We start from the raw sequence: 15,119 nt of genomic DNA on the forward strand, positions 1-15,119 counted from the left end.
GCTGCCTTTAGCAACCAAAGAAGTAGTGATGGTGTCAGAATCGATATCAGGAGTTTGGACCTTATTTACGGATGGAACTTCTAACATAAAGGGGTCCGAGTTTGGCATAGTATTAACCACGCCATAGGGAGAAACCTTAAAGCAAGCCATCAGAACGGTCCCTTTAACTAACAATGAAGTAGAGTATGAAGATTTGATTGTAGGACTCAAACTGGCCTGGGGACTAGATGTCGAGGTCATAAAATCAGAGTTGATTCCTACCTGGCGGTAAATTAGGTTTACGAGATGTTTGAAACCAAAGAGGAGTGCATGCAACAATATGTAGTGAAGATCCAGGTTCTGCTAGCTCGATTTTGGGAGTACTCAATTATTCATATCCCGAGGGAAGAAAATGCAGAAACAGATACACTGGCTAATCTCGGTTCATCAACAAAAAGGAGGGATCAAATTCCAAGATGGTAGTACAACTCATGCACTCGGTCTTGTACATAGAAAGCTATGTTGAGGTAAATACGACTAATTTGTTCTGGGACTAGAGGAATGAGATCATCAATTATATCGCATATGGGAAGTTGCCCGAAGACTCTAAGGCATACCGGGTGCTGCGCGCCATAGCAGCACGATATAGCTTTAAAGGAGGCCAATTGTAAAGGAAATCTTTTCAAGGCTCGCTGGCTCATTGTTTGAGAGCGTTGAAGCTAAATTGTTTGCGAGAGGTCCACTAAAGGATATGTGGAAATCATACGGGCACATATTCCTTAGTACTAAAATGGTATTGGCGGGATATTATTGGCCCCGAATTGAACAAGACGCCAAAGCCTTTGTGCAAAAATGCGATAAGTGCCGACGCTACGCACCGTTGGTACATCAACCAGCAAACCATTACATTCAGTTCTGTTTCCATGGCTATTCATGAAGTGGGGAATGAATATCGTCAGACCACTACCGCCGGCCCCAGGGAAGGTAAGGTTCCTTTTAATTTTAACTGACTATTTTTCTAAATGAGTTGAAGCAGATCCTTATCAGAAAATCAGTGAGCGTGAAGTGGTGGATTTCTTATGGGGAAAAACAATTTGCATATTTGGAATACCAAAAGAAATAGCCTGCGATAATGGGCCATAATTTATAGGTGCAAAGATCTCAAATTTCCTTGAACATCTGAAAATCAAGAGAATCACATCTTCACCCTATCATCTGAGCGCGAAGGCTAGAAGGAATCGACAAAACAAAGTGATTATACAAAATCTCAAGAAAAGGTTGGAAGCGACTAAAGGTAAATGGCCTGAGGAGCTACCTGGAGTGTTATGGGCATACCAAACAACGGCCAAATCAAGCATAGGAGAAACCCCTTTTTCCCTCATGTATGGAGCAGAAGCCTTAATCCCCATGGAAGTAGGAGAACCTACCTTGAGATATTTTCAGGCGAGCGAAGAGACGAACAACGAAGCGATGTCAGTCAGCTTGGAGCTACTCGATGAGCGAAGGGACTTGGCACATATAATAATGGCAGTCCAGAAGTAGAGAATGAAAAGATATTATAATCAAAGAGCCAACTTCCATTACTTTAAAGTGGGAGACTTGATTCTAAGGAAAGTAACTCAAAACACCCAGGAACTCAATGCAGGGAAGTTAGGTCCAACCTGGTAAGGACCCTACCGGGTTTCAGCTGTCACCGGAAAAGGTTCATATTAGTTGGAGAATCAGGATGGAGAAAAGTTGACAAGCAACTAGAATGTGGCACACCTCAAAAGATATTATTACTGAAAAATATCACCTGTATTGAAAGTATGTGTTGTACTCTTTTTCTCTTCGTCCAATGAGTTTTTTCGGCAAGGTTTTTAACAAGGCAGCAACAAAAAGCATACTACTAAGAAAGCTTCAATAGTAGCAATAAGACCTTTAATAGCAAGGCACACAAGCGAAGATGTTACATCCTGTACTTTTCTATGTTGGATTTGTCATAAGATAATTGACATAAGTTCAAGGACAAGATTATTTTTTAGGTTATAAGTATTTATGTTATTTCAAACAAGTGATAAGTAAGTGTTGTGAAGGTCAGAGGGTAAACAAATTGAAGAAAGCGAGTTTCTTGATGTTTGATATTTTGGGATAAAATACGGTCCAAGCTATAATACCCCGTATTTATGAACTAGTGCTATACTACATGAGCATGATAGTAAGGTATATAAAATATATTGGTATTTAAGTGAAGCGAGACCTAGAAATCATTGTGTGAATAATTGGTTAAATGTTGGTATAAAGTCATGGAATATGGAATTAGTTATAAGTGGATAAGTGTCATTTGTATGAATCCACATGGAATCATAAGGATAAGGGGGACTCATGACTAATCAACTTTATAAGGATTGAGGTGGCAGCAAGTAGGGAATTCAATATTGACTAGGCAAGTCTTGGAGCTAGGTGGCAAGATTAGGGAGTTTTGGTTGCTTAGTCAACAAATAAGTGGGGTGGATAAGCATTTACGTGGCAGCAAGTATGGGTCTTGATCAAGACAAATGGTGACTCTTTGGTTTATGGGATTAGGTGGCATTTTAGGGGAATTTATGGGCTTCCACATGGCATAAAGTTGGCCAAGGGTGGTACCAAAGTGCACATGAGTCATAGCACTTGGTATGTCTTATTTACACGTGACAATGCAAGCCTTTAAGCCTTCATGATATACTTCTTATGATATAGAAAGAAGCTTGAAATCTTTCTTTCTATTAATAGGGAGTCTCTTACTTTAGAAACATAACAAAAACATACATCCGTGATACTCCATATGTCCAGCAACATGAAATATGCCATGATCAAAAGAAGTGCTTAGTTCTTGTTCAAAGATTTAGAAGGAGCAAAAGTTGTTCTTGGCAAGCTCAAGTAAAAGTCTTTGATAAATTCCTCAAGTAAGGTATTTTAAGGTTAATCCTTCTTTCTTTTGGTATGATCCAAGTAACGAAACGTAAACGTAATGTTATTCCATAAATGGTTCTACTCTTAAAAGTTAAGGATATCTATGTTATTTATTCATGTAAAGTGATGTCTAAGTATGTTCCTAAATCTCTATTGAGGTATTTAATAAAGATGTTAATGCTCATAATATAGTGATACATGCATCTTCATGCATTTACCATCGTGTTACGGCCGGTTGGGCAGTCATGCATTTACCACCGTGCTATGGCCGGTTGGACAGTCATTCATTTACCACCGAGCTACGGCCAGTTGGGCAGTCATGCATTTACCATCGAGCTATGACTGGTAGGGCAGTTACCACCAGTTGGGCAGTCATACATTTACCACCGTGCGACGGTCGATCGGGCAGTTACCACTGATCAGTTGGGCAGTCATGCATCAAACGATATGGATAATAGTCTCAAAGAGAAGCATTATATATATATATATATATATATATATATATATATATATATATATATATATATATATATATATATAAGTATAATAAATATACATATACAGAGATTTAGGTTGATTCTTATATGTCTTTAATTAATATTGACTTATGGTTATGTTTTCGTTCTGCCTTACATACTCAGTACATTATTCATATTGACGTCCTTTTGTTGGGGATGTTGCATTCATGCCTGCAGGTATAGATAATCAGTTTGACAAGCCCTCATAGTAGACGAGGTTAGTATTCAGCGAACGATCGGTAAGACCCCACCTCAGTTGGAGTACAACTGAGTCTATAAGTCATCGTGTCAGAGTTTTGCTACAGATTTATAGGTAGGCCGGTACCCTGTCCCATTTGATATCAAATACTCTTAGAGGCTTTGTAGACAAAGGTTCATTTTGTACAGTATGTCAGAGGCCTTATGTATTCATGTTTTAAGAAAGATGGTTACAGTGTTTCCCACTCATAGTTATACATTTCAAGTTGTGGCTATGTTGGCCCGTTATAGTTACAGAGAGAAAAAATGAGTTATAGAGCGGTTCGCTCGGGCCAGTACAGTACCGGGTACCAGCCACACCTTCCCAAGTTGCGGCATGATAGAAGAAGCACTCCGGAGCGGTTAGATAATCTTTGGCTCGATAGCAAAATTCCCACCGGAAAAGTTAGTTTGTTATCGAGTAAAGGTTATCCGACCCTTCACGAGTGCAAATCACTATAGGATTGTTAGATAGTTCTTTGCTCAATAGCATTAATTCTTAAGGGGAAGCGAAGTTTGTTACCGAGCTGAAGATTGTCTAGTAATTCACTAGTGGGGTCCTCGAAGGTGCAAAACTTTCAGTGTTCCAATTTGCATTCTTCGCATTTGAACACTGGGGGAAATGATATAAGGATACGACAACAATGACTGCCACGACAAATGGAGCACAAAAACCAGGAACATAGTTGTATCATCAAGACCGGGGATTGCGCAGCCAGCCCCGTAGAAACAAGTTATACAAGTTAGCCATAAGAAATGACAATTTCATTTTAGCATAACGAATGCTTATGTACTTTTTGAAAAGGGAAGGAATAAAGTAAAGTCCTTTTATTTTCCATATTGTTTCTTGTCTGACCGATGAATTGATTTTATCATTTGAAAGTTAAACAAGTACTTCAAATGTTAGTGATGTAATGAACAAGAGACGTCTTCTTCAAGAACACCGTAAACATAAGAGGGCCCTCTCTTATAAAAACACTCATGATAAAAGGGTTGATTTCGTAAGAACTTGTTCCCGAAATAAAAATGCTTTTGGGAGAAAATACACCCAAGGCCTTACATAATAAGACGCAAACAGTAAAACTTGCTCAGAACACTTACGCAAAAAAGGATGCAAAGATTAAAACTTGCATAAATGTTTAAACGAAAGAAAGACTCATGCAATACTTGAACAAAAGATGTCTTTATTCATAATAAACGTGCTGAAGTGACACAGACACAAAGTTGGAAAAAGAAAGGAAAATCTAAACTGCTGCATCTCCGGAACCCGAATGAAGAGAAGTGTCCGCGACCCCAGAAATGGGGAGATCCGTCGATGGCTCAACATCTTGGCCCCCATCAGTTTGGCCTTCAGCATCTTCGCCTTTTCGTTTCCTTTTCAGTTCTAGAAGTTTTCGAATCGGGATTGGAAGAACCCGAAGTGTCGGCCTTGCCGGGAGATCCCTTTTAGCAACTGACTCAAGCTCAAGGGCCTTAGCAATTTCAGTATCAAAGTCACTGATACCCGCTTTAGCCTCTTCCAAAAGTTTTCTCCTTATGTTGTACATAACGTAAGTCTTCTTAACAACGAGGGAAGCCACTCGGCGCATAAGTTCTTCTTTGAGTTGGGTAACCTCAGCAGAAAGGTTTTCCCGGGCGGATCGAACGGATTGAGGCTAACATTGATGTCACGGACAGTTGAGCTAAAAATCCAATTATGGTCAATAGTCTTCCTGTACCTATCCTCCAATTGGTCATGTTTCACCCTCGCAGCAGCAAGCTCTTCAGCTTTAGAGTTCAAGGTCACCTCTAAGTAAGTAAATCTTTCAGCAGAGGCAGCCTCGCGATCTATTGCAGCAAGAACAGAACTAAGGACTTCAGCCCATTGGGCCTTGACCTCTACAAATTGAACTCTCAGCAATCTCCTGCTAAGGGTTTCCACTTCTTGCTCGCTTAGATGCAAACGAGTCTCCAACACAACGGCCTCAGCAGCTTTGGCTTCCAATTCTGATAGGCGAGCAGCATTTTTCTCCGTTCAACCAAAACAAGAAAGACAAACTTAGGATATTTTTTGTCAAAAACAACAGAAATGACAAAAGAATTGAAGAATGCACCGCTGCAGCGTTGTGCATAGCATTATTCAACAACCACTCTCTTGTGAGAGCCAGTATCTTTTCCTAGTCTTTTTCCAAAGTCAAAGGCTTCAGTTAGTTAGCAAGTTCCATTGGCCAGGATAGAAAATTGCATCTAGTAGAGACCGAGAGAGTAACACGCCTCCTCCTTTGCGAATCTTCTGAGGGGGGAGCATAGTTTTGCCCCAAATTCCTATGAACTGGGAACTAAGGGAGAGGAAGGCCCTCTTTTCCAGTAGATACGGTCGATGGAGATGATGTAGCAGTTACTGGAAGAAGAGGTTGTGAAGGTGGAGATGATGTAGCAGTTGCTGGTACTGGTGAAGATGGAGATGAAGAAGATGGTGATGAAGGGTCAGGAGCAGTTGCAACAAATGCATTGTTGGTTGTTGGTTGCTCCTCAACCGAAGATGGAAAGGACCCGGTACTCAGCACCAAAGTACCGGGAGCAGCGACTGGGATCTAGAAGCGTGAGTTAGCATTTTTTACCATTTCATACTCCCCCCACAGAGCGCCGAGACATCGTCCTTGGTTGGTGTAACTAACTCAACAGATTAAGCGGTCTGTTGAGTTAAGGAAGATCGTCGTCTTCTATGAAAAGAAGCTGCAACCTCGCTAGCATCCTTATCATAGTCAATCACCATGGTGTCAATGGTCGGCCCGAGCAGAGGGCTCGTCACCATGACTTCTAGAGATAACTCGGATGAAACATTCTTCGCCCTCTTATTCTTTCCCGCGGTCGCGGAGGAACACCTTGTTTTTGGTTGCTTGTTCTCCGGCCGAGGACTCCGAGAAGAAGCACTTGCACAAAAAAGCAGGCCCGGAGATGCCTGCCTATGAAAAACCTTTGTGCAACAACATCGCCACATCAGTAGGATCAGCCAAAATGTCCTCCTCGGGGACGACAACCGAGCCCTAGAGTAGACCTATATTCAATAGGAGAGAAGAATTAGATAATTTTCTCATAAGAAAAGGTAAAGACATGATGAGTTAAACTTACCATAATTTTTGGCCTTCCAATCATACTTCAGGGACATTTCTTTCCATGAGCGGGTTTCATGCGTAGTAATGTCCAAAATTTTTTGAACCCGTCAGTCTAAGCCCTCAACCCTAAGGGAACCCACCGAGTCGCTGAGGCGGGTCAAGAAAGAAAAGTTAATAATGATGAGGAAAGGATCTTTAACAAGGAAAGAAACATATTTTATACTTACGAGTACGGTTCCGCTATTTCGGGAAGGAAGGAGTCGAGGCCAGGATGATGTCACTTGTGGCAATTGAAACAAACTATTCCATCCACCCACGTTATCATCATCCGTGCTAGACAACAATGCATGATGGCCCCACTTGCTAAAGTTGATCATCCCCCACGGAATATCTTGGGGAATAAAGGTTCATCACATGAGCTAAAGTTAGCTCATCTCTCGTTTCCTGGCACAAGCGCCGAAGACAAGCAATTGTCCTCCACACGGAGGGACTCACCTGTGCCAAACACACTTGATAGCGAAGGAAAAACTCCTCAATAATGGAATCAAACTCTCCACTCAGAGAAAAAGTCCCCAAAGTGAAGGGATACATATAGAAGTAGGTAAAACCCTTCTTGACTCGCTTCGCCAGATCAGAAGCGATAATGTCTAAATCCTGGCAACATTAATATTCCTTCACAGCAAGAATGCTGGAAGGATGGATGGAAGAAGGATATCTGCTAAAGGCCCATGTATGAGAGCTAATAGAAGGAAATTTCTCTTCGAAGTCTTTTTTGTGACAAGACTTATAGGGATGATGGTGCTCACAGTTGGAGGTACGGCGTCCTCAGTTTTGTTTTTGTTCTTTGAAGAACTGGTATTTTTTTGAAGAAGAAGCCATTGTATGTTATGGAAGAAGGAAATTTATTTTTTGAAGAGAGTTAAAGAAAAGTTGAAGAACAAAATAACAGTTGAATGAAGGGAGTTTGAGAGAGTTTTGAGAATTATGGGGCATGAATGAAGGAGGTTGATACATATAAGTAAAGGTTTAGGCGGCTAAGTTCATGGTTATAATTATCTTGATAACCGGCAAAAGTTATACTGCATCGTGGGATGACGCGTGTTCGGGACATTAAATGTGGAGAGACGTGTGTCTAATCAACCGTCAGAAGCTTTTCAAAGGGTATCCGAGTAATTCCTTCTAAAAATAATGTTTCTACCAACTTCCCGGTGACACAAAGTTATGTCACCGGAAACAGGGGGACTATCTGTGTAGGACAAAACAGCTATGCCAAGTGGTCGCATGAGAGAGTGACACGTGGAGCCAAAAATAGAGGATAGGTAGCACCGAAGGAAACAGTTTTGCTTGCCACCAAAAAGAATAACACTCGTGAAGATGCAATAAATACCCTCCTCCCGGTAGCATTCAATGGAGAATATTCCATAGCATTTAGTGCACTACCCTTTACAGAGAATTTGTCATTTATGCTTACCGTTATACCTTCTTCAATGGCCCTCATAATTGACATTAAAGAAGGGAATGATCCTAGGATCTTGTTCCCTAGGTGCAGCTATAAATAGTGAGCGTTGTTATCATTGTAAGAACACGAATTTTCTGGCAAACTTATGTTGTAATCAATCCAAAGCTCTATATATTTTTACCTTTTTATTCCTTGATTTTATCGTTGTTGTGTCCGGAGGCCTTGCTCTCGGAATCATTATTTCTGCTATTTTATCTTCATTTCAAGGCTAAATATTGCATATTTCTTCAATTTTTTTATTATTTCAGGATCGAATTAATTCACTTGTCTAGAAATCACGTACAAATTCAACTGTACCATTTTACGGGTAAACAAGATTTTAATTAGAACTAGTATTATAAGAGTACTAGATAATGGTATATGAGGTTCCTTTCTTTCTTTCCCTTTTTTGTTTGGCCTCATAAATATTTCCCTAAAGGAAAATGTGTTGCAAGCAAAAAAGAAAATCTAAAAGTACAATTACTCAAGACATTTTGTTAGAGAAAATGACAAAAAGGCTCCCTTATTGTTAGTTTGTACGGGTCCACCAAACCGTAGAGTACCTGGTCCTCTACAAGATTCTACTGAGAATGCTAAGAAAATAGTATGTAAATAATGCAGCGGATTTTTATGTGGAAAAATCCCACACAAGGGGATCAAAAAACCACGACCTACACCTGTAGGCTTTTAAACTTGAAATCTACCTATTATAAGCCACTTTACAATACTTCTTATTGCAAAGGATTTACTCAACTAACTTGTGGTACTCTTACCACAAGCCACTTTGTGACTATCCTAGTTACAAAGGCTTTTTCTAACTTGTGATGCTCTCACCACAAGCCACTTTGTAACTCTATAATTACAAAGACTTTTCCTTATAACTAAATCTAGTCACGACATAAACTCAAGGAGTTTACGGATTTTCAAGAGGATTCCTAATCAAAATTCTTCTAGGTAAGCAGTTTAGGGGATACAATAAGTACAATGACAAGGTTACAACTCAACTAGGACAACAACAATCTATCTTTTAGGAACTGGTCCGTAGTTGCGTTTAACCTTGTTCTTCAAGCTTATGAGGATTGATTTCTTTGTTTTTGCAAGAAGCTTGAATGAGAAATAGAAACCTTCCAGTGATGTTTTTTATAAAGCTCATTATGGGTACATCTTGATCACATCACTTGAATTGATGTGAGTACTTTGTTTGGTTAGATAATGAGTGGGCGGGACAGTGCAGTGCAGTGCGGCAAAAATAGTGCCGTCAGTCACTTCATTTCCAGCTGTGTCCAATTGACTTTGTACTGCTATGAGGAAACCACAAGAGCATCAGGTCCTTATGTTGGTTCCTAGCTCCTGAAGTTATAGCAGTTCACCTTTAGTTGGAACCATTAAAACTTGCAGCAGTCCAAGTAGGTCAGGTTCACTATCTGGTTCTTAACAGTAAGTTTGTTAGATCATCAAAACATAAGGCTGGAGTATTTAAGATCTATCAATTTCCCTTTTTGATGATGACAAACTTAGCATTTACAGTTTTAAAGTATTAGGGAACACAGAGAGTTCCCCCTGAGACTATGCCTTATTGTAACAAAAGTTTACATGATCAGAGCAGTAAGAACCAGTTCCCTAATGTGTTTCCCCATGAGTCTTATTTACCCCCTTTTAGCATCATTAAAAAGAACAACAGCACAAAGAAGTCTAGCTAAGCTAACTCATGCCACATATATACACACAATCATGATAGAGAATAGAACACTAAAAGAGAGTACTGGACATAATAAAAAGAGGATTTATATTAATAACAATTTAATATGCCTCTGCCATTTGAAAAAGGAAGAGGCAACATTGGACTTGTTAACAGGAGCAGTAGTAGTACATCCCAACCATCAAAAAATAAAACAAAAACATCCACCAAACATCAACAAAGAAACAAAAACTGAAGAAACATATCTAAAAAACTGGTCAATGAAGGGGTTCTTAGGGGGCACTAGGAGTAAAAGGATTGGTAGCTGCAGCAAGTGTCTAGAGAACGAGGTCTATTCGGGCATTTCCCGACTTTTGCTCATTGAGTAGTTCTACCTTCAGGTTCTCAACTTGTGCCCTGAGATCGGCATTCTCCTGTGTCAAACGAGCCACTTCATCATTCGACATGGGAACCCCTCGGGCTTGCTGACCTTCCAGGATAGCATTCCTGGCCTTCAACCGACGAATTTCCTTAGCTGCACTAGTCTGGGAATTGATAAGCTGAGATACGGTTGATGTACTTCTTACTCTCTCATACTTTTCCACACACTCGCACTCTTTCAGAGTTGTCTATGAGAAGGTCTGCTTTCGAGTCCCCACTTTACCTATTCCCAGTGGAACTTTAAAGAATTTGAACACTAGAGTAAGCAAGAATCCATAGGGAAGGCCATGATTACCGTCCTTGAAGGTGGCAACCTTTTGCATGTATTCTATCTTAGTAGACAGACTCACATGATCCAGTTGCTCCATTAGGAATAGGTCGGACTTAGAAGTCACTGACCTCCTTTCAGCTCGAGGCAATAGGACCTTGTAAACCAATTCAAACAGCAGCTGGTAAACCAGGAGTAGTGCTTTCTTATGGATTTGGTCCCCTTTCTGATTAGCATTGTCTTTCACCACTGCATTTCTGAAGTTATACTGACAAACATCTTGTACACTCGACACCCCAACTATAGGAACTTTTAAAATCTCTTCAAGCAATTTTACATCAAAAACGAAGTCCATCCCATTGACCAAAGCACAAACATGGTCAGTATCAACTGGAAAGAGACTAGCGAAGAAACTTTTTACCTCCTCCTCATACACCTTAGATGCATCAATGTAAAATAGATGCACCTATTGTTGAAACTCGACCATTCCTAGAATTTGGCGCATTCCGGCCATCTTAGAGATTGTTGGGTCAAACGTACGACCCAGTAGAACTTTTTGATGACTCAGGCACTCAGAGCCAAGGCTGACTTTCACTTCTCATTTTCTTTACAGAACTAGGTTCTTCAATAGTTTTAGACTTGCGTTTCCTAAGCTTTTCTCCACTGACTTTGCCTTTTCCCTTGGACTTGATTAGTACATCCTCATCACTCACTACCTCATTTATCTTGGACTTAGATGTTGACCATTTCTCCATTGAAACAGGCTCTGGCTTTTTCGATGACCACCTAACAAGTGAACCGGGTTCCTTTGGAGTTCCTTCTTCGACCTCGACTACAGGGATAACCTCATCACATACAGGTACACCATCCTTCACCAACTTTCTTCTTACTACTCTTCTTGCTCTTTTGAAGAGCAGAGTCGTAAGCCACTTTAACTTGAAGCCTGGTAGTAGGTCGTTTGATTTCAGAGTCAGGGGTGGACACAGCCCTTCGCTTACTAATGAATGCGTCAAGAGCCACATTGTCTAGGTCTTCTTCATCACTAGATCAAATTCAGGTGCTTGAATTTCCAGGGGCACAACATCGAATGTAGGAACATCACTGTCCTGGGGATGAGGGCCCTGACTTGGGTCCTCCGGAGAGGGATCAGGTTCCTCATGTGATACCCAATAGTATCTGCTACTACATCCCCTTCAACAGCCACAATGGCCCCTTCTTCCTCCACACTGTGTGTCTCATTTTTCTGGGAAGTAATTTCATGCAATACCCCATCAGCGGATACTACAAACACAGTTACAACATCTTTCTATTCTTCAACCTATGCTTCCACAACTATGGAATCGGTGGCAACGATGGTAGAACCCTCGGTGAACTCAGTATTTTGACCTTGTTCTCCACCTAGGGTTTGACTGGTGGGAACAACAGACGATGGGGAGAACGGAACAACAGTTTCAAGGGTTTCTGAGTTGGGAATAGATTGGGAAACTAGGGAAGGTGTGGCTGCAACAATAGGAGTGATAGAGGATGACGAAGGCTCAGTGAAAATGAGAGGTTCCATAGATGGGTCAGTGTTAGTTACAGCTGACGCAGAGAGATCGGAAGTTTTCTCAGCTATTGGAAGAGGTAGTGTGACGATACTTCCCTTTTGGTGAATCTAGAGTAGGACTTATGGTTAAGAAGAGTATAAGAGAGGGTTTTTAAAAGGAGAGGATAATTATAAAGGGAGAGGAATAGGCATCGGTTCTGAAATGGCGGTTGGGCGTGGAGAATTGCGATATTTCAGAGGAAGATGGAACGTTTTGAATTGAAGGGACATGACAGCAGGATCTGAAAAGTTGATGACATGGCAGATGTATTTTGTACCCTTTTTAGATGTGTATTAAAATGGTGCACAGAACTACTAACCTTTAGTACAAGAACCTGGTTCTTGAATTTATTTTTTGAAATGAATCAATCCTCTTTTATCAATCATGCACTGCATCTATCACATCTATGCTCATTATGCATGTTTACCTGCAACGGTATTGAAGTGAGTTAGACAGGACCAGAAAACACTTCAAGCTAGTTATTTCTTAAGGATACGAGCTAGCCAAAAAGGAATCAGGTTCTTAATTTGGCTTCAACAGTCCCAGCTTTACTCTGTTTCTTTCAAATTGTTCCCTACTTAGTGCCTTGGTGAAACTGTCTGCAATTTGATCTTCTGTGCTGCAAAACTTCATACATATCAACCCTTTCTCCACATTATCTCTCAGAAAATGGTGCCTCACATCAATATGTTTTGTCCTTTTATGTTGAACTGGATTCTTGGCCATGTTGAGTGCACTGGTGTTGTCATATAGTAGGGACACACTCTCAGTGAGTACCCCAAAATCCTCCAGTTGCTGCTTGATCTATAGAAGCTGAGCACAACAGGATGCTGCAACTACATATTCAGCTTCAGCTGTTGACAGAGCCACTGAATTCTGCTTCTTTGTTCCCCAAGAGATAAGACATGAACCTAAGAAGAGAGCCATTCCGGAGATGTTTTTTCTGTCCACAAGATAACCCGCATAGTCTGCATCAGCATACCTAACCAGATTAAAACGGTCACCTGATGGATAATACAACACTAGGTCATGTGTTCCTTTGAGATATCTCAGTATTCTTTTGGCAGCCTTCAAGTGAGATTCCTTGGGATTTAATTGAAACCTTGCACACAGCCACACGCTGAAAACAATATCAGGTCGACTGGTAGTGAGATAGAGGAGAGACCCAATAATGCCTCTATACATTGTTTGATTCACAGGAGATCCAGTTTCATCTAGTCGAGTGGTAGTTGCAATGGGAGTGTCTATCACCTTTGATGCTTCCATGTCAAACCTCTTCAAGAGTTCCCTGATGTATTTTTGCTGACAAATGGAAGTACCCTTTGGGGACTGTTTTACTTGAATACACAAGAAGAAGTTTAATTCCCCCATCATGCTCATTTCAAATTCGCTTCCCATAAGTTTTGCAAATTCTTCACACAGAGAGTCAGCTATTGCTCCAAAAATGATATCATCAACATAAACCTGAACAATTAGCAGGTTCCTTCCTCGTTTCCTTAAGAAAAGAGTATTGTCAATTTTCCCTCTCTTAAAACCATTTTCTAAGAGGCATTTTGACAGTCTTTCATACCAAGCTCGAGTAGCCTACTTTAGCCCGTACAGAGCTTTGTCTAGTTTGAACACATATTCAGGGTGCTCATGACATTCAAACCCTGGGGGTTGCTTCACATAGACTTCTTCCTTAAGGAGTCCATTCAAAAATGCACTCTTGACATCCATTTGGAACAAGGTAAATTCCATATGAGATGCAAAAGCGATTAGAATTCTGATAGCTTCCATACGGGCCACTGGAGCAAACATTTCACAATAGTCAATCCCTTCCTCCTGATTGTAGACTTGGACCACTAGCCTGACCTTGTTCTTTGTGGTAATTCCATGTTCATCGAGCTTGTTTCTGAATACCCACCTGGTTCCTATAATGGTTCGATCTGGGGGTGTAGGTACCAGGTGCCACACACTATTTCTCTCAAACTGATGCAGCTCGTCTTGCATGGCTATAATCCAATCTGCATCTTTCAAGGCTTCTTTGATATTTTTGGGTTGTATCTGGGAGAGAAAGGCTGAGAAGGCAAGTGAATTTCTGGCTCTTGACCTGGCTTGAACTCCGGAATCTAGAGGAGTGATTATGTTGTCTATAGGGTTAGAGATTTGATGTCTCCAGTTGGACACCTGAGGTTCATTCTGAGAGGAGGAAGGTATGTTTCCCTGATTTTCCTCTATCCTTCTCTCATGTGCTAGTGGAGTTCCTTAAACTGCATCAACCACTCTTTCTTCAGCTTCAGTGGTTGTAATTGAAGTGTTTGGTTCTGTTGATGATGAGGCAACATTGTCTTCATTTGGCTCCTTTACTTGACTCATCATATCTGCCTTTTCGTTTGCCATGTTAATGACTTCACCAGGAATGAGTAAGGGTTCTCCATCTTGATCTTCCTCGGCACTCTTCTCAAATGATGGATGAGATTCATCAAAAATAACATGGACACTTTCCTCAACACATTGAGTCTGCTTGTTATATATCTTGTAGGTCTTGCTTTGAGAAGAGTAACCAAGAAATATTCCTTCGTCACTCTTGGCATCGAACTTACCAAGCTAAACCTTTCCATTGTTGAGAACATAGCATTTACATCCAAATGTTCTTAGGTGAGTCAACTTGGGTTTTCTTCCATTCAACAATTCATACAGGGTCTTGTTCATAAGTGATCTGATCATGCACCTGTTCACTAGGTAGCAGACAGTGTTGACAGCTTCAGCCCAGAAGTTCTTTGCAATTCCATTGTCAATCAACATTGTTCTTTCCATTTCTTCCAAATTTCTATTCTTCCTTTCTACCACTCCATTTTGCTGGGGAGTTCTGGGAGATAAGAAGTTGTGAGTGATGTCATTTTCAT

The 15,119-nt window shown here is 40.7% G+C and overlaps 1 protein-coding gene across 1 annotated transcript; it reads right to left on the reverse strand.

Moving 5' to 3' along the window:
* Positions 1 to 13,035: 13,035 nt before the first annotated feature.
* On the reverse strand, positions 13,036 to 13,497 carry LOC138885409 (secreted RxLR effector protein 161-like). The gene has a single exon (XM_070166355.1). The coding sequence runs from the start codon at positions 13,495 to 13,497 to the stop codon at positions 13,036 to 13,038; it is 462 nt and encodes a 153-aa protein (XP_070022456.1).
* Between the last annotated feature and the right edge of the window lie 1,622 nt (positions 13,498 to 15,119).

This window comes from Nicotiana sylvestris, chromosome 2 (genome assembly GCF_000393655.2).
Source record: "Nicotiana sylvestris chromosome 2, ASM39365v2, whole genome shotgun sequence".
Taxonomy (NCBI): Eukaryota; Viridiplantae; Streptophyta; class Magnoliopsida; order Solanales; family Solanaceae; genus Nicotiana; species Nicotiana sylvestris.